At 43.4% G+C, this 21,397-nt stretch overlaps 1 protein-coding gene across 1 annotated transcript in view; it reads left to right on the top strand.

Moving 5' to 3' along the window:
• ANTXR1 (ANTXR cell adhesion molecule 1) overlaps positions 1 to 21,397 on the top strand; it is a 250,291-nt gene that overhangs the window by 129,251 nt on the left and 99,643 nt on the right. The window contains exon 13 of the mRNA XM_081594569.1: positions 18,754 to 18,849. Within this exon, the coding sequence (XP_081450695.1) occupies positions 18,754 to 18,849 (96 nt within the window). The remainder of the gene's footprint in view (positions 1 to 18,753; positions 18,850 to 21,397) is intronic.

The following is a 21,397-nucleotide window of genomic DNA, read 5'->3' as shown; positions in this document are numbered from 1 at the left end:
GACTACTGGAAAAACCATAGCTTTGACTAGATGGACCTTTGTCAGCAAAATAATGGCTCTGCTTTTTAATATCCTGTCTAGGTTGGTCACAGCTTTTCTTCCAAGGAGCAAGCATCTTTTAATTTCATGGCTGCAGTCACCATCTGCAGTGATTTTGGAGCCCAAGAAAATAAAGTCTGTCACTGTTTCCATTGTTTCCCCATCTATTTCCCATGAAGGGATGGGACCAGATGCCATGATCTTCATTTTTTTGAATGTTAAATTTTAAGCCAGCTTTTTCACTCTCCTCTTTCACTTTCATCAAGAGGCTCTTCATTTCCTCTTCACTTTCTGCCATAAGGATGGTATCATCTGCGTATCCGAGGTTATTGATAATTTCTCCCGGCAATCTTGATTCCAGCTTGTGCTTCATTCAGCCTGGCATTTTGCATGATGTACTCTGCATATAAGTTAAATAAGCAGGGTGACAATATACAGCCTTGACGGATACCTTCCCCCATTTGAAGTCAGTCTGTTGTTCCATGTCCAGTTCTAACTGTTGCTTCTTGACCTGTGTACAGATTTCTTAGGAGGCAGGTAAGGTAGTCTGGTATTCACATCTCTTGAAGAATTTTCCACAGTTTGTTGTGATCTACACAGTTAAAGGCTTTTACGTAGATGTTTTTCTGGAATTCTCTTGCTTTTTCTGTGATCCAATGGATGTTGGCAATTTGATCTCTGGTTCCTCTGCCTTTTCTAAATCCAGCTTGAGCATCTGGAAATTCACAGTTCACCTACTGTTGAAGTCTGGCTTAGAGAATTTTGAGCTTTACTTTGCTAGCATGGGAGATGAGTGCCATTGTGCAGTAGTTTGAACATTCTTTGGCATTGCCCTTCTTTGGGATTGGAATGAAAGCTGACATTTTCCAGTCCTGTGGCCACTGCTGAGTTTTCCAGATTTGCTGACATATTGAGTGCAGCACTTTCACAGCATCATCTTTCAGGATTTGAAATAGCTCAACTGGAATTCCATCACCTCCACTACCTTTGTTCGTAGCGATGCTTCCTAAGGCCCACTTGACTTCGCATTCCAGGATGTCTGGCTCCAGGTGAGTGATCACACCATTGTGGTTATCTGGATCATGGGGATCTTTTTTGTACAGTTCTTCTGTGTATTCTTGCCACCTCTTCTTAATATCTTCTGCTTCTGTTAGGTCCATACCGTTTCTGTCCTTTATTGTGCTCATCTTTTCATGAAATGTTCCCTTGGTATCTCTAATTTTTTGAAGAGATCTCTAGTCTTTCCAATTCTATTGTTTTCCTCTATTTCTTTGCAAAAAGAATAAATACCAAAAAAATGATTTAAATCATGCAATTAAACATGATCTAGTGGACACACAATAATGCTACAGCAAAATGTTCCAAGTAAGGTCCAAAATTTGGGGGTTGCATAAAATGAGGGCTATACAGTTATAAGATTAATGAAAAATATCATCATTTCATAAATTTTAAGAAACATATCTCTGAAATTGGAAAACTTCCGAGATTAATGTATCATAATCTCATAGTGTTTTTCCCTAATGGCTCATAAAATAATGAGTCATCCTACAATGGATGCATCTTAAATTCATTAAAATGTTTCCCAGCAGTCTGTGCTGTATCCAAAGTAAAGATGATGAAACATATTCTGAAAAAAATTTATTTTTCACTTCCTCTCCACCACTCACCCCTACCAACAGTGGAAAAGAGAACTCTATCCTTTCTCCTCTGGAGATTGGGGGCCAGGCAGAGGGAAGGAGCTGATCGCCAACCACCTTACAGCCAAATCCACTACATCTTCATTGTGCTGCTGCAGGGCTGATTGTATGTAGGAAAATCTCATGTGTTTGCAGTTTCAAATAAACCATTTAAATTTTTTTTAAGTCAAATTAAAATCATAATGGAAATTAGAAAATAAAGTAGTCGATTATTAAGATTCCTCATACCAAAACTTGTGGAATATAGCTAAAGTGAGTCTTAGACGGATATGTGTATCCTTAAATATCTATGTGAGAAAAGAAGAAAGGCATAAGTTGATTAGCCAAGCTTTGAACTCAAACCATTACAGAGGAACAATGGAGTAAGCCCCTCCAAAAATAGAACAAAAACAATATAGTAAGAGAATAGAAAACAAGATAGAGAGAAAACAGAGTTGTGGCTGCTACTGCCAAGTCGCGTAAGTCGTGTCTGACTCTGTGCGACCCCATAGATGGCAGCCCACCAGGCTCCTCCATCCCTGGGAGTCTGCAGGCAAGAATACTGGAGTGGGTTGCCATTTCCTTCTCCAGTGCATGAAAGTGAAAAGTGAAAATGAAGTCACTCAGTTGTGTCCGACTCCTCGCAACCCCATCGACTGTAGCCCACCAGGCTCCTCTGTCCATGGGATTTCCCAGGCAAGAGTACTGGAGTAGGTAGCCATTCCCTTCTCCAGGGGATTGTCCTGACCCAAGGATCTAACCCAGTTCTCCTGCATTGCAGGCAGATTCTTTACCATCTGAGCCACCAGAGAAGCCCCCAGTTCTGGGTGGGGGACACACAAACTCCCTTCTGTCACAGGTTCAGGCTGTGTTGGACTGAGATCATTTACTGAAGGAACAAAGAAAACATATGCCAGTTGAGCTCATCTCTCACTCCCTTCGTGATCTTTCTTCCTACGGAAGCCTCTGTACACAAAGTGAATGTTATGAAGTGTTGTATAGTGTTTACATTTTGTTCCCCACCATTCTTAAGTTCTTTTTTTTTTGATGTGGACCATTTTTAAAGTCTTTATTGAATTTGTTACAATATTGCTTCTGTTTTATGTTTTGGTTTTTTGGCTGCAATTGGCCAAGAGGTGTGCAGAATCTTAGCTCCCCAACCACGGATTGAACCCATACCCCCTGCATTGGAAGGCAAAGTCTTAACCACTGGACTGTCAGGGAAATCCCTTACTCTCCGCCATTCTTATCAGGAACTAAAATTTTCCATGTTACTATGAAACCCTTGATTTCTGTGGCTATTTGCTCCTAGGGAGGTCTTCTGATCACTGTTTTTTGAAGTTTGTCGTTCTGCTTTTACTAGCCGCTCACTTCCTGGTCTTCTATTTTAGATCCCACCCCCTTTTCTGATTTGACAGACGCTTCCGGCAACCAAGCTTCTTTGAATATAAAATAAGAATCCCTAGTCTCTGAATAGGAACCTGAGAGAAAGTATATTCCTTAAGTACACAAGCTTTAGTGAATGTCCAGTGTGTGCATTTCCGTGTGCTCTTGGGTCATTGGGGCTATTCCAAAAGATTGAGTCTTTTAGGTTGGGCATTCTGAATTAGCAAATCCAGTTGTGAGAGGCACAGTTGTAGGAAGAAGTGCACAATTTAAAGAGGATCCAAAAAGTGTGTTTGTGGCGAGAAAGAGAAAAGAGAGGTGGAGGGAGAGGGGCAGGAAGAGAGGGAGGACAGATTCATAGTTGGAGAAATACGACCAAATCACAGAGAAAGCCTTTGAGCATTTTCTGTCTGCCAACACTAAAATAATGCCAACTCTTTAAATGGTCCAAAATTGACAAAAACCAGTGGACTAGGCTATCCCAGAACTGCAGGAGACAGCAGCCAGACCCAGGCTACATTGTCCTGGCTGGGAGTTTACAGTCACAGTGCACCAAATCACAAATTGCCACAAACCGACAAATTGGGGTCTTTACATATATCTTCTGACCAGATGTTGTGATTTACATGGTCTGCACCCTCAAAGAGCAGACAGACTCTTCCCTCTGCTCCCCACAGAATGACAAAGTCCCACCACGGTACATGAGCGCCCTTCCTTTTGCAAATCAACCAGCTTCTCACTTATTCATTAGGGCACCAAGGAAATTCAAAGGTCAGTAATTTAATTTATAGCTCCCCAGAAGAAGAGTCTGTGCCACGAGCAATACATAACTAGCATTCCTTTGCTGTAATGGTGGTTCCTAGAACAGATGTTAGTTTAGCCAATGTCCAAAGTAGTGGGCTTAATATTTTGTTTCATTTACTTAAAAAATTAAAAAGCACTTGAATAAGTGACAACTGAAATATTTCTGAGTTCCTTTTATATACCGTCCAGCATCAGGAAAACTGTTTCATTTGCAGGCCAAGAAAATGAAAAAGGTGCAGCTAAGGCACTTTTGTTTTATCTGCATTGCCCAAATCCATCGACTTAGAAAAGGTAGCTCAAGGCTTTTGAGACTGTATGTAAAAGGTGCAAACCCATCAAAGTAAATATCTAACAAAGCCTCTTCACAGTAGAGTTTGACATGGCAACCTCAGTTGGCCTTTAGCTGCTGGCCTTAAAATTTGTGAATGCAAATATTTTATCCCTAACAGATTAAAAAAAATGATGATGATCCCGTGTTTGTATCTCATATTTTCTCACTCTAAATAATGTCCATCCTTACTCAGTGCCTTTGATAAATTTCACTTTTCACCGTGGCTATAGGCCCTGCCAAGTGCTGCCTGGACCTGCCCCAGGTTGCCTCACTGATCTCGGTGCTCTGAGCTCAAGCACTGGGGGTTATAGCATCATTTAGAGAGTAACTGCACATAGTGTGTGCTGCTCTTTGAGCAAGCTCTGTGAGTCAGTCCTGACTTTCTCACTGGACAGTGATAACATCTTCCAAGATTGTAGGCTGACTTTGTTCATCTTTCTATGTCTCCTACTGCTGAACATATGTTAACTATTCAATAGAAAACGATCTGTTGGCTTCCTGATACTATTTGCAGTTTTGTTGTTATTTTGTCACTCAGTCATGTCCAGCTCTTTGTGACCCCATGGACTGTAACCCCTCAGGATCCTCTGTCCCTGGGATTTTCCAGGCAAGAATACTGGAGTGGGTTGTGATTTCTTTCTCCCGGGGATCTTCTCAACCCAGGAACTGAACCCACATCTCCTGCATTCCAGGCAGATTCTTTACCACTGAGCCACCCAGGAAGCCCTATTATGCAGTTTAGAGACATTGTCTTAAGGACTAGATCATCATGGTCACCAGTAGTAACCATCTATCTCTGGACAATGGCCCCAAATCATAAACATGGCTTCCACCTTTCCAAGTTCATAGTCTAAAGCAATAGCTAACAGTATAGTGAAGATATGCTTATTGACAATAGACAATAATGATGCTGACTAACATATGAAGTATGATCACTAAGACCAATTGAGCATATGCATTAACATTAAATAAATAGTTACATTAAAGGCAATAGACAAGTCTCTGTGGCTAATGGAACAAAAAGTAGAAATGAGAAATTAGTCTTTCTCTTCCACTGTCGGTAGTTGAACATCACTTTTTCTGTAATCCTATTTCAACAGCCCACTGACAGGAACTAAGGCATTCTGAGTACTTTTGAGCTACTTCTTGTCTGCATTATTCTCTAAAAACTGGTTCTGACTAGCAAGCTCTGTGAATTTTATGGAAAGGAAAGTGCTGGATGAATCCAACATCTACTTATTATCACCCTCACCATTGTGAGTGAAGATCAAGGTGATGCTGGAAAATCTTGACACAGAGTGTCCTTCCATGATAAGGACCTCAAAGCTTGAGTTTGTAGGAGTGTGGCATTAATCCTCCCCTTCTCGTTGCATTATAATGGTGGCTTGTCTAAGGCCTTTTGGTATTATTTGCATAAGGCAAAAAGTAATAAGATGTATAGCAAACTAGAATCGACACATCCAAATTATTACTGCTTCTTCAAAATATTTACCTTGGAAAGCCGTATCCTTAACAAGACTCAAAATTTCAGCTATCTTCTGCACTCCTGCTCTGAAACTGGCATGACTCTGAAGGCACAGTATTTGAATATCCCCAGTCGAGGAACTAGGAAGACATCATCATCATTTGATATCAAAACAACTCCAAAAGTTGTGGGAACCAGGTCTGGTGAATGTTGGGTGATCAAATTGGGAAACTCACTGATAAAAAGCAACACGTAACTTAGATAACAGATTTTCTTTTTGTGGTCTATAAATTAGCTTCAGAAACACTTCCAAAGGAGGTATTTCAGAATTGCTTTGAGGATGGGCTGAATCACTGGAGAGTCTCTAGCATCCAGAGTCACTAGTTTGGAGGGAATTAGATTCCTCTCTGGGAGTTCTACTATGTTCAATACACGAACAGCCTCATTACTTTATAGTCATGCTTTTTACAAAGAGTCCCACAAGAGCCAACGTAATTCTCACCTAGTATTTTTCCTGTACTGCCCAATTTATGGGTTAAGGAATCCAGTATCTTCGGTGCCTATCAATTATATCACCATTTTAGCCCAGATTACATCTAGCCTGGATTACCTCTCAGGTAGCAAGAGTAAATCATCATATTTGATAGCGTTTTACCCCCATTAATGTTTGATTGATTATAATGGAAGCTATTAAATTTACCATTGGAATACTCACTTGGGTTTCCCTTTGCTTGACATTGCAATGGCAACCTGAAGGCCTGTGGTTTCCCACTATGTAAACTGGGACCACCCACCAATACCACAGCCCAGTCACAGTTGCAAGACACTGTTCACAGGAATCAAATTTATTCACCTGAGCCAAGTCTGGGCACATCACCAGGAACACAGCTTGGGCATAGAAGCAAGGGGGAGAATGGAAAGGAAAGTCACATTTTATTGAAGGATGGCTGTGTGCCAGGATCTTTACATACCTTGTCCTATGTCATTTTGAATCAATCCTGGGAAGTAGAAATTACTGCAATTTCATACATGTTGAGAAAAGGAAGTTTAAGAGAGGCTGAGTTAGAAACCTAAAGTCTATGTATTAATAAGTGAAAGAATTAAGACTTTAAATTTTACTGAGTCCAAAGCCCAAGCTCTTTGCAGTAAGATTGGTGAGCTGTTTCTAGTGACAGGACCATGGAAGGGGAGGTGAGCAACGTGGGGCAACATTGGCAACTGTGCCATTTCAGCTACCCACCAGCCGTGGAAGGTCTTAGTCTACCAAATCCTTATTTCCCTCAATCTAATAAATACTTGAGTGACAAGTCCTTTTAGTTTGAAACATTGTATTACATCTCAGTCACAAAGATAAGTAAAGTCAGACTTATGTCCTCCAGGGTCTTATAGTTCAGTGACAGACAAGCACATAATAATATAATGTCTATAATATACAGGAGATACTGAGATAGAGATATAAGATGGGAGCCCAAACTTGGAGTTGAGTGGTAGCACTTACTTATCTGTGTTCCCCTCTCAATTACAAGGTCAGTGATTAAAAAGACCACATCCATCTTTTATGCCAGTGCTTGTAGAGGGCCTGGCATAGAGTAGGTATTCAATAAATGTGTACGATATGAATGAATTGGGTGGTGCCTTAGCTGAGACTGGTTGGGAAGTGGCTCAGATGGTAAAGCGTCTGCCTACAATGCAGGAGACCCACGTTCGATCCCTGGGTCGGGAAGATCCTCTGGAAAAGGAAATAGCAACCCACTCCTGTACTCTTGCCTGGAAAATCCCATGGACAGAGGAGCGTCGTAGGCTACAGTCCATGGGGTCACAAAGAGTCTGACACGACTGAGCAACTTCACTCACTCACTTAGCTAAGACTTGAAAGATGAAAAACAGTTGCCCAAGGAATGAAAGGAAGAAAGGGTGTTTCAGGGAGAAGACCATGAGAGAGACAGTGAGCTTGTGTACAGGGAACTACATGTGGTTGAGTTTCGTCAAAGCCCAAAGTGTAAGGAGGGAGGTGGTGAGAGAGGAGGTTGGAGAAAAGAGAAGCCTAGTTGTGAAGGGCCTTGAGCTAAGGACTCTTGGACTGAGGGACCCATAAATAGATTCTGGGGGTTTGATGGACCCCTCTGAAAATATGATCAAAATTAGTGAGCTTGTTTATAAATGTGAATGTGTCCTTTTCTGAGGAAAGGGCTGTATCACTTTCATCAAATTCTCAAATATTAAGAACTCTTGACCGTGAAGAGCTGTTAAAAGTTCATGGGCAACAGAGCTATTATAACATGTTAAGTCAATGACTCTAGATGAAGTGGTGGAGGATGGAATTTGGGTAGCAAGGCTGGTGGTGGAGAAACCAGTGAAGAGATAACTACAAATGGCCAAAAAAAAAAAAGATTCTAAATCTAATCCAGTGTTGAAGAAGGAGTAGATAAGGCCAGATTCAGGAAGTATTTAGCTGGTCAAAGGAATAGGTGTACTTATAGGAGGGTGTGAACTTGGGGAGGGGAGAGAGGAAGAAAGAGAAAACTGAGATGGATTTCCAGATTTCCAACTTGGATTGATAGGTGGTGCGTGCATGCTAAGTCGCTTGTCGTGGCCAACTCTTTGCAATTCCATGAACTATATAGCCTGACAGGCTCCTTTGTCTATGGGATTCTCCAGACAAGAATACTGGAGTGGGTAGCCATTCCCTTCTCCAGAGGATCTTCCCAACCCAGGGATCAAACCCAGGTCTCTATGTCTCCTGCATTGGCAGGCAGGTTCTATATCACTGCCCCACCTGGGAAGTACTTAGTACTTATTATTGAATGAAGAGAAGAGAATGAGCTGGGTTGAAAAAGGAAACAGTGAGCTCAGTTTGAATTGTTGAGTTGGCAGTGCAGTGCCAGTAGAACCTACCAGACAGTGAAACGACCCTGACTATTATCCTGAAGCATGAAGAGAGGTCTAGGCTAGAGATAAGAGTTTAAACTGTGAAAGGAAGGGAGACAGCTCACGGCCAGTTTTAGAAAGAAAAACAGCAAGGGACCAAGAATGCATCCATGGGTTGTACAACATGGTAAGCCAACTAAATGCCACTGAATTGGACACTTACAAATGGTTAAAGTGGCAAATGCTGTGTGTATATATATTTTACCATGCTTTTTAAAATGAGAGAAAAGTAGACACTTCAGGTATAGCTTAGGGGTCTCTACTCACTGCTCTGTGGTGATCTAAATGGGAAGGAAATTCAAAAAAAGAGGGGATATATGTATATGCATCGCGGATTCACTTTGCTCTACAGCAGAAACTAACACAACATTGTAAAGCAACTATACTCACAGCAGAAACTAACACAAAATTGTAAAGCAACTATACTCCAATAAAAATTAATTTTTAAAAAGTATATACCTTGCTTTAAAAAAAAAAAAACAAAACAGAGCCATGCCGCCTGCTGATATTTAAGAGACTGCATACAAGGAAAAGCCCATGAGGATGTGGGCAAGGAATAATCAGAGATGAGAGGTGGGAAGCTGAGGAGAGCCACCACAGATGCCAGGGCAACAGAATTCCAATAAAATGCAGGGCGGGATGGGCAGTGAAGTTAGATAACAGCTAAAGTTACTTCCAGAAATAACAGTCAGAGTATATAAGCTCTGGGAGAGAGAGAGAGAAAAAGAGAGAATTTTTGGTCTCAGGGCTTGCCATCCCAGAACTTCTCAGCCGTAATAAAATGACTTAAATTTCATCTTTCAAAATAAAACTTGCCCATACTCTGCCAGTTTTGTCTGGGCAGGAAACAGAGCTCATACCAGCTGCTGAGGATGGTTCGAAATTCCACTTCAGAGCCCTGGAATGTGACACCTCCCAAGTGGCAGCCTCTGCCTAGGGAGGGAGGGAGGGAAGCTGCCTGGAGCGGAGGGTGGGGGTACAGCAGAGGGTACAGAGCCCTTTGGCCTCCCTTGGAGAAGCTGACACTCCCATCTGACTTGTCCATCATGTCCCTGGTGCAGGATAAATCACCATGTCCCTTGTCCCTTTGTCTCTGCACATCTCCCTCTCAGCGGATGGCCTGTTTGTTGTTTACAACAAGCGAGTTGCCATAAGATCTCAAGGTCATGGACCAGAACTGCCCCTGGCCAAAGGGCTTCTCTTTCCCTTGAGTACTTTCTGACAGTGCTTCAAGGACAACCTTGCTCAATACCAGGGATAGAGGGATGGAGCCAAAGATGGAGGCAGGAGAGGAAGAGGGACTACTGCGTAGCCACACACCATAGCAAACCTGTCTAGTCGTGTCCTGGAGTGCCCTGTGGCATCATCATTTCCCCGCTGAATCCAGGGAAGCAGCCTCTCCAGCTTTTAAAAAGATCTAATGGATCATCAGCTGTTTTCCTGTCATATTTTGGCAGAGTTTGGCTGATAGCCCTACAACGTGGCAGAATAAACCTGCTAATTCATTCTTCAGGTTGAATGTTTAAAAGACAGTCTCATCTAACCAGGTGAAATAATATGAGTATCTTCGGTAACTCAGTGATAATGCTCAGGATCTGTAAAACCTATCCTAGATCCTAAAACTGCAGCAAACCCACCAACCATCAGGGAGGGCTCTCCTTACTGCTCTATTAATAATTCCTGTACACTTTTGTCAACATGTAATTGTTACAATTTACCAGGGCCCTTCCTAAAAAGTGAAAGTGTTAGTCATTCAGTCCTGTCTGATTCTTTAGGACCCCATGGACTCTAGCCCACCAGGCTCCTCTGTCCCTGGGATTCTCCAGGTAAAAATACTAGAGTGGGTAGCTATTCCCTTCTCCAGGGGATCATCCTGACCCAAGGATTAAAGCTGGGTCTCCCGAATTGGCAGGCGGTTTCTTTACCACCTGAACCACCAGAGAAGCCCTAGGGCCCATACTAGGGTAAGTTAAAAGATACTGGAGGGGTCACAGTCCTAGGGGCAATAAAGCATGTGAACAAACAGAAATAAGACCCTCAACACCGTATATGAAAGCCTTTGTTTTTGTGGACTGGAGACTGAGGCTGAGGGAACAACAATGGGCTGGAAACTGAAGCCCAGGATTAAACAGACTTGCCAGCCTCCCCTACCCTGGGGCTTGTCCAGGGAAGATGCAGAGCTTTGGGGGAGCTGATGAAGTTTAAGTTTCCAGGATCCTCATATGAATGGGTTCCTCCTAGCCCTTTTAAGGCCCCAGGAGGGGCGCTTATAATTATGAGTTCGTATTTTTACATTCTTTTTCTTAAAGAGGCCCCCCCAAATTGTACAAGCATCAGGCCTCACACAAAACCAGCCTGCATGGAGCTGAAGAGGAGCTGTTCCCAGTGGGTAGCATGCTCCCAGGAGAGGAAGTGGAGAGCAGAGGCCCACGTCCTCTGTGCTCTGGTTCTATTTACTGAATGGAGAAGGAAATGGCAACCCACTCCAATATTCTTGCCTGGGAAATCCCATGGACAGAGGAGCCTGGCGAGCCACAGTCCATGGGGTCACAAAGAGTCAGACACGACTGAGCGACTAAGCACTCAAAGAGGAAGAAAGGCCTGGAGTTGTACACAAGTGTCCTCAACAGGGAAAGATACGCAGGAGTAGGGAAGAACACACCCCCCTTAACTGATCCAGAACTGAAGACACTTCATTGGCTACATGTTAATAACCCCATGACTGGACATCAAGCAGAATCCCAGTTCAAACCCACCTTGAACTTCTGAGTTTCTTAAACTTGAGTTTTCCCAGTTTTCCATCGTTCCTCTCAGTTTTACCCTCCTCCCTTTACCCGGGCCAGCAAGCAGCTAATACCTATATAGAAGTCTCTGGAGTCAGGGAGAACAACTGGCAGGGTCCCACTGGAGGCCATCCCCTTGTAGGGACAGGTTTTTTTTTCCTTTCTTTTTTTTAGAGATATATTCAGAGCAAACAAACAAACAAAAAAGCAAAATATCAAGACAGAAAGGAGCAGTGATACTTAATGCTCTATTGCTTAGAAGCTTGCATTCCTCCTATTATACAAGATCTCTCATGCCCCACTAGTGAGTCAGAAATCCAAAATTACTAGAAACCTACCATGTGAGAGATGCTGTCATTATTCAAATTTCCAAATCTATACCCTTGAAAATAACGCCTCCTTGTTTTAAAAGACACACCCTCATTTGGTGAGATGGGAACAAAGGAACTGACAAAACCATAAAGCGGGGATTTGCCTTTCAAGCCAGGTCTACTTCAGAGAAGGTTATCCTAACAAAGAATGACTGCAGGAAGGAGCAGGTGAGCATCCTGCCCTCGTATTTAATATACCATGTCTGCTTCACTGCAGGCTTCTGTGAGCATGTTACACCTCAGCATTCACAGGAAAAAAGGCATGAAACTACTACTCATTGAAGAAAACAATGTATTGTTGTTGTTGTTATTCAGACGCTAAGTCGTGTCCAACTCTCTGCAACCCCATCAACTGCAAGCTCCTCTGTCCTTCACTATCACCTGCAGTTTGCTCAGATTATGTCCATTGAGTCGGTGATGCCATCTAACCATCTCATTCTCTACCGCCCCCTTCTTTTGCCTTCAGTCTTTCCCAGCATCAGGGTCTTTTCCAATGAGTCAATTCTTCACATCAGGTGGCCAAAGTTTTGGAGCTTCAGCTTCAGCACCAGTCCTTGCAATGAATTTATCTCCTTGCAGTCCAAGGGACTCCCAAGTCTTCTCCAACACCACAGTTCAAAAGCATCAATTCTTTGGTGCTCAGCCTTCTTTATGGTCCAACTCTCACATCTGTACTTGACTACTATAAAAACCATAGCTTTGACTATTCGGACCTTTGTTGGCAAAGTGATGTCTTTGCTTTTTAATACGCTGTCTAGGTGTGTCCCCTATCCGAGCTGGAAGTACCTTAGGCTGCTTCCGTTCAGCTCTAGTCACAGACCCCAGAACCCCCAACCTCCTGCTGAAAATATTCCAAATTAAAGGGCTATGTTGATTTATTAAACTTTGTTTTTATTTTTTAAATAAAATAAGAATTTAACTTGTTGGATATTTAGGCTGTCCAGAAAATAACAATAGCAGGAATCAATCTTTGGCTATTTATCTGCTGCTTTCTTTTCCCTCAGAAAGCTCTTTCGAAGTTTCTAGAGAATTACATGCAGAGGCTTCCCAGCAAAGGCAGGTGTCAGAACAGAGTTTGCAGTGCAAGTCAGCTCCTGCTCTCACTTCGTGTCATAAAATCAGGTCCAGGCAGGTCCCTCCCCAGCGTCAGAGAGAATAGAGGCTACATCTGCTTCCAGGCCTGGAGGCTGGCTGGTGCGGAATTGTGAGTGGTGAGGAAGCCAGCTCGCCCCCTGCCATCTAGTCATCTAAGACAGGGCCGGGGGAGACACATTTAGGCACTGCCCCGAATGGCACCGCTCAGCCCCATAGTGGAGGCCATGTGGGCCCAGGGGTATTTCCAGTCCTGGTCACCCTGTGCCCTGATGAAGCAGAGAGCAGAGGCCGAGTCCACACACTTGTCCTGAGTCAGACTGAAAGCGATGGTTAGCCCATGATCCTCTTAGGCTCCAAGCCAGGAAGAAGCTTTGGGGAGCAAGCAGTGGGTAACTCAGTGACCTGGGACACTGGAGGGCTGGTGGAAGGCCGGAGCTCAAGGAGCCAAAGAAGGTGGCACCAGAACAGAACAAAAGAGGCAGCTTATGGGCCACCAGGCCATACTCTGGGCTCTGGAACATTCCACATGTCTCCTGGCTCATGGCAGAATCTTAACACCCAAGGGAGCTCTTTGTCTTGGAATTTGGTGAAGATACGAAAGGATTAGCTTAGAGTAACTGGACCAACTTCTGAAATAAAACAAATACCATTTACTACACAGTACAGGTGTGTATGTATTTCTCTACTACATTCTGATATATATGCAACAAGGTAACACAGAGTCTCCTAATATGAGTTGTCATGAGGTAATTGATTAAAACTCCAATCCAGTCTCATAAAGGGCAAGCAGGCTCTGCTGTGGCCCCGTCCCTTTTGGTCTTTACTCTGAAGTATGCTTCCACCATGTGAGACTCCAATCCACCTGGAGCCATGTGGGTGAACTTCCGTCAGAGCAGATGTAGCAATTACAAACACACTGTCAGTCTCTCATGGCTACTTAATGTTTAGTCTTTAAAGTGTCGATATTTCTTAAGCGAATTTTTTATAAATCTGATATTACAGTATAATGGTGAAGTGGAAGTGGGCAAAGTTCTAAAATCAGACTGTGAAGGTTCAATTCCCAGTTTTGTAGCATTAAAATTGAGGGCATGTAAATGTCTGTGAGAGTCTTGGGTGAGTCACATACCTTCGCTGAGCCGTTCGTTTAGTTACATAAACTCGTGCATATGTAGCACGTGGCCTGGTGCCATGAATGCCAATAGCACACATTAACTGTCAGCTGTCGTTAGTAGAATTAGTACAAACACATCCCTGAAAATGCAAGAGTTTCAGAATGAGTGACCCTATAGAGTGTTATCCTAAAAGACTGGACCGAACTGCAGTAGCTCTCCACCTGGGCCCTTGACCTCCAGTCTTTCCCTTCTCAGGTCCATCCATACTCTATGCATTGAAAGCATTTGCTTTGCAAGAAACAAATCTGATCACATTACCCTCGGGTTGAAACCACTCAGTCTCAAGATAAAAGTCACGCTCTTGGCTTGGCCTCTGACAGGGGAGATCCCACCTCCCTTCTACCCTCACAATAGGCACTTTGCGTTTGCTTTCTCTGCAGGAATGCCAAGCTCTCCTTCACCCTGCAGGGTGAGAGTCTAGTGTCACCCACTCTGTGAATAGCTAGTTCCAGGCACTTGGTTCTTAGCATTTGCTGAGAGCAGTAGCCTGCTGGTTCAACCTGTAGGCTGTGGAAGAAAGTGGCTCAGCTTTTTTGACATTTATTTTATTGACATATAGTTGATTTACAATGTGTTAATTTCTGCTATACAGCAAAGTGATTCAGGTTTACATATATATATACAGAGATATATTTTATATATATAGATACATAAATAATGCATTCTTTTTCATATTCTTTTCCATTACAGTTTATCACAGGATATTGAATAAAGTTCCCTGTGCCATACAGTAGATCCTTGTTGTCTATTCATTCTCTGTATGATAATTTGCATCTGCTAATCCCAATCTTCCATGCCATCGCTCCCCTCACCCCCTCCCCCATGGCAACCACAAGTCTGTTCTCTATGTCTGAGTCTGTTTCTGTTTCGTAGATAAGCTCCTTTGTGTCACATTTTAGATTTGACATATACGTGATATATGATGGTATTTGTCTTTCTCTCTCTGACTTACTTCACTTAGTATGATCATATCTAGGTCCATCCATGTTACTGCAAATGGCACTATTTCATTCCTTATGGCTGAGTAGCATTCTATCATATGTATGTACCACATTTTCTTTATCCATTCATCTGTTGATGGACATTTAGGTTGTTTCTTGATCTTACCAAATGGCCCAGCCTTAAATTCTGGTTTTTCCCTGTGAACCTGGGCACGATTCTTTTCCTGTGTTTGCCTCAGTATTTTAATCTGTAGAATGGGAAATGTAATATTATTGAATTCATAAGGTTGTTAATGAGAATTAAGTGAACTGACATATGGAAAGGATGTTGATACATAGAATGGACAGTCCCTGGCACATAGTAAGTATGCAGTTATTAGCTATACTAATGACAGGTATTATTATTGTCATTACATTATTACTATTGCCCCAGAATGTAAGCTTTAAGAATTGAGACTGTCTACATAGTTCACTGCCTGGCACATAAAAGGTGCTGCATGGGATTCACAGATAAAAGAGAAGGAACTGGTGGTTACTGGTGGGAAGGGCATTAGAGGAGGGAGGGAGTGGGAGGTGCAAACTACAGCATGTAAGACAAGTTCAGGGATGTACCATCAACACAAGGACTATAGCCAATATTTTGTAATAACTGTAAATGGAAAGTAGACTTTCAAATTTGTGTAACATTTTTAAAATTTTTAAATAGAATAAAACCGATCCAACAAATTAATAAGTAAAAGGTGCTGTGTGTACAGCTGTTGAATGGTACACAGCCCCCTGCGTATGGGTAACAGTTGATCCACATACCTCAGCAGACTGTGAAAACCCTGGTTCTCTCTAGTTAGTCCTTATCCCTGAGATCTGCTCGGTGGGCACAAGATAGACCCACCGTAAACGTTTGCTGAATGACTCCATGAATGAACCGCTGAGGTTCATGTTCATGCAAATGTTATCTCCTTATAAAACATGAGTCTCGGGTCTAAGTTTACCAAAAATGCACACCCTTTGTTTGATGGTGACTCTTTTTGCCCTGGATGTTTGTATATAATGGCTGCTGGAAGATCTTGAAAACCAGGCAGTGCATTTGGGGAGTTTTGGGGGGGCTGCATCCAGAGCAGGGGTCAGTCCCTTCAGGACCTCCTGCCCTGCTGCATTTCCTCTCCCCCAGCATCCCCAGTGCACTTGCCCCTGCCTGAGTCCCATGCTGTCTTCCTCCACTACAGCAGGGAGGCCTGGGACTGGGTGGGGTCAGACCAAACTTGGCCAGAGGCAGGCCACACAGAGCTTTGTCTGAATCCGAGAAATCTTCTTCCAGTACTGAAGCCTTCTGTCTTCCCATTTGGGCCCGGTCCTTCACCCTCCCCACTTCATAGGAAACCTTCTCCTTTTTCCAGAAGGAAATTTTTAAAAATCCCCAAAATAACATCAGCCTTTCTGCTTCAGTTCCTCTCTCTAGAGTAAAAATTAAATCAGAAGAGGAGAGACTGCATATAATGTGAATACATGTCATCTGTAGTCTTTACTGAATTATAACTTAATACTGAAATACCAAAGGTTTATAAACCTTGCAGTAACAAAACCACTTGTTATTCTTAGTGCAGATTTATGATGTGAAATGGCCACCATATTTGCTGGCCAGGCAGAAACAGAGAGAGGGTGAGTTACAGCTCAGCGTCTGGCTTGATGGCTGTCATCCAGTCATGTCTGCTTTCATCTTACAATTCATTTTCTCCTCACATCAGTGCAATGAGGCAGGTGAGGTTTAGTATCTACATTTTATGGGCATGGAATGTACAGATGGAAAGATCAAGAGGGTTGTCTTTGACTAACAGTAAGTCTGGAAAACACACATCGTTTCTTTGTATCTTCCAGGAGAGCATCATTTTCTGCTGTAGTTCATGCATAAGTGTTGTGGTCCAGGAGCATCCTCTGGCCACTGTGCCCTCTCCCCACCCACTGCCCAGCCCTACACCTGCGCTTGTGAGGTGCAGCTCCCTCAGGGACAATAGGGCATTCCCAAGCCTTGGCTTGGTGGGAGTCAAATGTTTAGTTCCCTGGCTTTTGGGTCAAAGACATTCCACAGAGTAAGAGATGCCTTTGAACAGCTTCCAGTAGCCCCTGATGAGCCCTCAGAGGAAGAGTGAGTCACACCCCAGCTCTGCCATTAACCTACTGTGCAACCTTGGACAGGCCACACAGCCTCCTGGCTCTGGAAATGGCGGGGAGGGAGCAGCTTTGAGAACCTGCTCACCCTGGGAACAGCTTCCCATGAAGTCATGTGCCCTAAAATTCATGAGTGTCGTTTTGGGAGGGTGACACCTTCCATCCAGTAGAGCCGAGCCCGTCTGTGTACCCCACAGGACCACCAACCCAGGGTGAGAGCCCCAGGGTCACGTGAGCACTCACACCAAAGGGAGGAACCCCAAGGGCAGATTTTTAAAATACAACTTCAGGGGTTTATTTTCTTATTATGCAATGTTAAAAAGAGAAAAAGCAAAGATAGATTTCTTTTTAATTACCATTAACCCACTACCCGCAAAACCACCATTAATATTTTAGTAAATATCCCTCAGTCTCTCTCTCACTCTTGACACATATACATAAGTCCACTGTTTATATCAGGGATGTTTTCTTGAGTCATTTAAATATTATTTGCAAACATAATGTCTACAGAGTAACTGACTACATGGTGGTTCTATAATGTATTATTAGTCGTTCTTTGTTAAACATTTAGGTTGCTTTCCTTTATAATCATCATCATCATTATCATCATTATCTGTGCAAGCATACCTGATTTTCCCAGGGAGGTGCTAAAAGTAGAAGTGCCAGCTGTATTCAGAAGGGGTACCCATTACAATTAATACCTGTGACAACTTTCCTCTAACCCCTAGCTCCAAACATTGTGCCCCCTTGCATTCCCAATACCTGGGAAGGAAGGGAGATGGAGGGCACTTAAATCTGCCTGTTTGAACCAGCAGCCTCAGAATACTGACACCTAGTCAATGAGATCTCTGCTGCTAAAAGTTAACCATCTCAGGCCACAGCAACTGTGTCATATTTGGGACTGGGCTAGGCATGTTTGGAAGTGGGCATAATTTGTCTTGGCTGCCTGACTCACTGGATCTGACAGCAGTGTTGACTCAGCCACCACACCCCTTCCCTGCCCTCCCAGGGTCAGCAGCAGCTGCTTTACCCTCCATACCCTGGAATCCCTTTGCCCTTTATCACATCCTATCCGTGGGCTCTAGTCTTTGCTCGTCAATCTGTTATGTGCACATATGAGAAACAGGTTCAGGGAAGCAGACTGTGTCCTGAGAACTGTCCTGAGTTCAACCCAGGTGGTGGCAGGAACAGCAGATCCAGGGAGCAGGAAACTGTCACCGTGTAGAGGGTGATGGTCCACAGGCAGGTGGGGAGTGGCAGGCCTTCTCAGTGCCCAGATGCATGAGCAGCCATCTGCTCTGTCTCTTGCAGGATTGGTCCTTCAGAATGTTGTTCAAAGGGAAGAAGAGGGCCTCCCTGAAAAGAGGAATCCATTTCTCATGAGAATTGACTACATAGAGTGTGTTGCCCAAAATGCTGGACAGAGTCTCAGCCATTTGCCTGGGGAACTGTGCTCTTCCCTGGGCCTTAAATCTGCATACTGAGGATGGGAGTGTGGGGCGGGGGGACCACAGGTGTTGCCTTGGCTCACCCAAGCTCCATGCTGGTTGCACACATAGCCAGTCCCACTGCTGACCACCCTCTCTCTTGGCCCCACAGTCTGATGGCTCCATACTGGCAATCGCCCTGCTGATCTTGTTCCTACTCCTGGCCCTGGCTCTCCTCTGGTGGTTCTGGCCCCTCTGCTGCACCGTGGTAAGTGACACAACCTCCTCCCTTGACCTCGGGCCTCTGGCCACTCAAAGCGAAGAGTGACACAAAGTTAACAGTACCACGAGCAAGGAAAGGGCAACAAGGAAATGTGTAAATAATTAAGAATAAATCTAGCATCTTTGGGTACAATTAGTACAAAATTGGCAAAATCTAACACAATCAATAAAACTGAGTCATTAGGAGTTCAAATGGGTTAGAGAATGAGTTTGCCAGTGGCCATGCCATTTGGGTAGAACAGCTGGAGAGCTTGCTCTGGGCCCAGTGCCTAGGAAGGATTAGCAGAATACTGTAAATGATGAGGCTTAGTTGATAGGTAACCAATACACATGAATGTGTGTGTGTTTGGTACATATGCATGTGTGGACACACATATGCACACATATTTGTTGAGTTGCACCAGCTGATACTCTTCCAAAGCCGACTTGGTCTTAGCAACTAGTCAGCTCATCTGAGAAAGTGACTTAGGCCTCTATTTTTAACAATACAGAGTGGCACCTACCTTTTATAGCATGCACCTGGGCTTCCCAGGTGGCACTAGTGGTAAAGAACCCACCTGCCAATGCAGGAGACATAAGAGACATGGGTTCAATCCCTGGGTCAGGAAGATCTCCTGGAGGAGGGCATGGTAATCCACTCTAGTATTCTTGCCTGGGAAATTCTATGCACAGAGGAGCCTGGCGGGCTACAGTCCATGGGGTCACAAAAGAGTCGGACAGCAACAGCAACAGCAACAGTCAGTTTCTATTCTCTGGCCCGAAGACCTAAACGAAAGGATAAACCCAAACAACATAATATCCAAATGAAGAAAACACATTAGGTCTCACAGGTCTAGTGCTAGCAGTGCCCTGCCTTCTTGCACCGTCAGAACATACACTGTAAAGCCAGGTAGGTTTGAATCAGTGCGGCTCTGCTGCTACAGCATCTTTCATTCCCTGGATTTCAGTCCTTCTATGGCCAGCCCAGGAGGGGAAAACAGATGATGAGACTCTCCAGGCCAGTTTGTATTCCCTTTATCTCTGGAATGCCAGCATTTAAGCACACGACACAAAGCTCCTAAAATCTATGTGTGGAAATACCCTGGTGTTCCAGTGGTTAACACTGCACTTCTAGTGCAGGGGACACAGGTTCAATCCCTGGCCAAGGAACTAAGGGTCCACATGCTGCACAGTACAGGAAAAACAAAATTTTTTTTTTAAATTCTGTGTGTAGAACAGAAACCAAAAACTCATAGAGCACTAGACTTGAACTGAAGGAGGAAATGTCTTCAAATGACATCCTAAGGAGATGGGAAATGAGTGAAACAAGAAATTCAGCCAGGATATGGATCCATGTGGCAAGGATTTCTGGAAAGTAAAGCATTTGCACCAATAGAAGCCTGTGGTGTAGACAGAAAAAGATGACTTTTAGCAGACAAGTCTGCATGGTGGGGAGGGATGCCAGATAGGTGCAAATCTTGGGTCAATTAGTGTAATCCAGGCTGGAGTGATTTCACCAAGATTTTAAGCTGAGTCTCAACCACAGCAGCCTCAAAAGTTAAATGTTTAAATACTTAAGGCTGCACAACCATTTTATTTTAAAGGTTTGAAAAAAAAAAAAATGAGTCATCCAAAGTGCTCTGTATGGTGATTCAAAAATATACATATTTCCAAGTCTGGAATTCTGGAGGGAGACCTTACAATGGTCTCTTAAAGAAAGGGTGGCTGGTGGTGGTATTGGTGGCAGCCTGAAGTGAACACCAGGGCTTCTGTTATAGTAGGCATCACCTTTGTTCACTGAGTCCCTTTGATTGTTAAAAACAGTTATTTCTGAGTTGGGGCAGCTAGGAACAATAGAAGAGCCAAGCAGTACTCTATGACTTACTAGCTGTGCAATCTTGAGCAAGTTACTTAACCACTCTGTCCCCCAGTTTCCTCATTTGTATACTGAGGACAATAAGAGCTCTGACCTCATAGGTAGATAGTGAAAATTAAAGGATGATCTATATGTATAGATATATGTATATCTATACCTGTATATCTATAACTGTACCATATGGCATTCAATTTATATTGGTGAGAAATGTCTCTTCTTTCCAGTTTTATTGAGATATAATTGACTTATAACATTTTGTAAGTTTACAGTATACAACTTAATGATTTGATACACATATTGCAAAAAGTTTACCACAACAAACATCCATTACCCCACATAGTTACACATTTTTTCCTTTGTGATAAGAACTTTTAAGAACTACTTTCTTGGTAGTGGTGGTGGTGTTAAGCCACTAAGTCGTGTCTGACTCTTTTGTGACCCCAGGGACTATAGCCCGCCAGGCTCCTCTGTCCTTATGATTTCCCAGGCAAGAATACTGGAGTGGGTTGCCATTTCTTTCATGCAAGGGATCTTCCCAACCCAGGGATCAATCCTGTGTCTCCTGCACTGGCATGTGAATTCTTTACCACTGAGCCACCAGGGAAGCCCAAGAACTACTTTCTTAGCAACTGTTAAATGGACAATACAGTAGTCTAAACTGTAGACATCATGTCTTACA

The sequence above is a fragment of the Giraffa tippelskirchi genome, chromosome 4 (assembly GCF_054371585.1).
Source record: "Giraffa tippelskirchi isolate mGirTip1 chromosome 4, T2T-mGirTip1v1.2.pri, whole genome shotgun sequence".
NCBI classification, from domain to species: Eukaryota; Metazoa; Chordata; class Mammalia; order Artiodactyla; family Giraffidae; genus Giraffa; species Giraffa tippelskirchi.
Note: the sequence above shows the minus strand (reverse complement) of the source record. Positions and strands in the feature narration are given on the sequence as shown.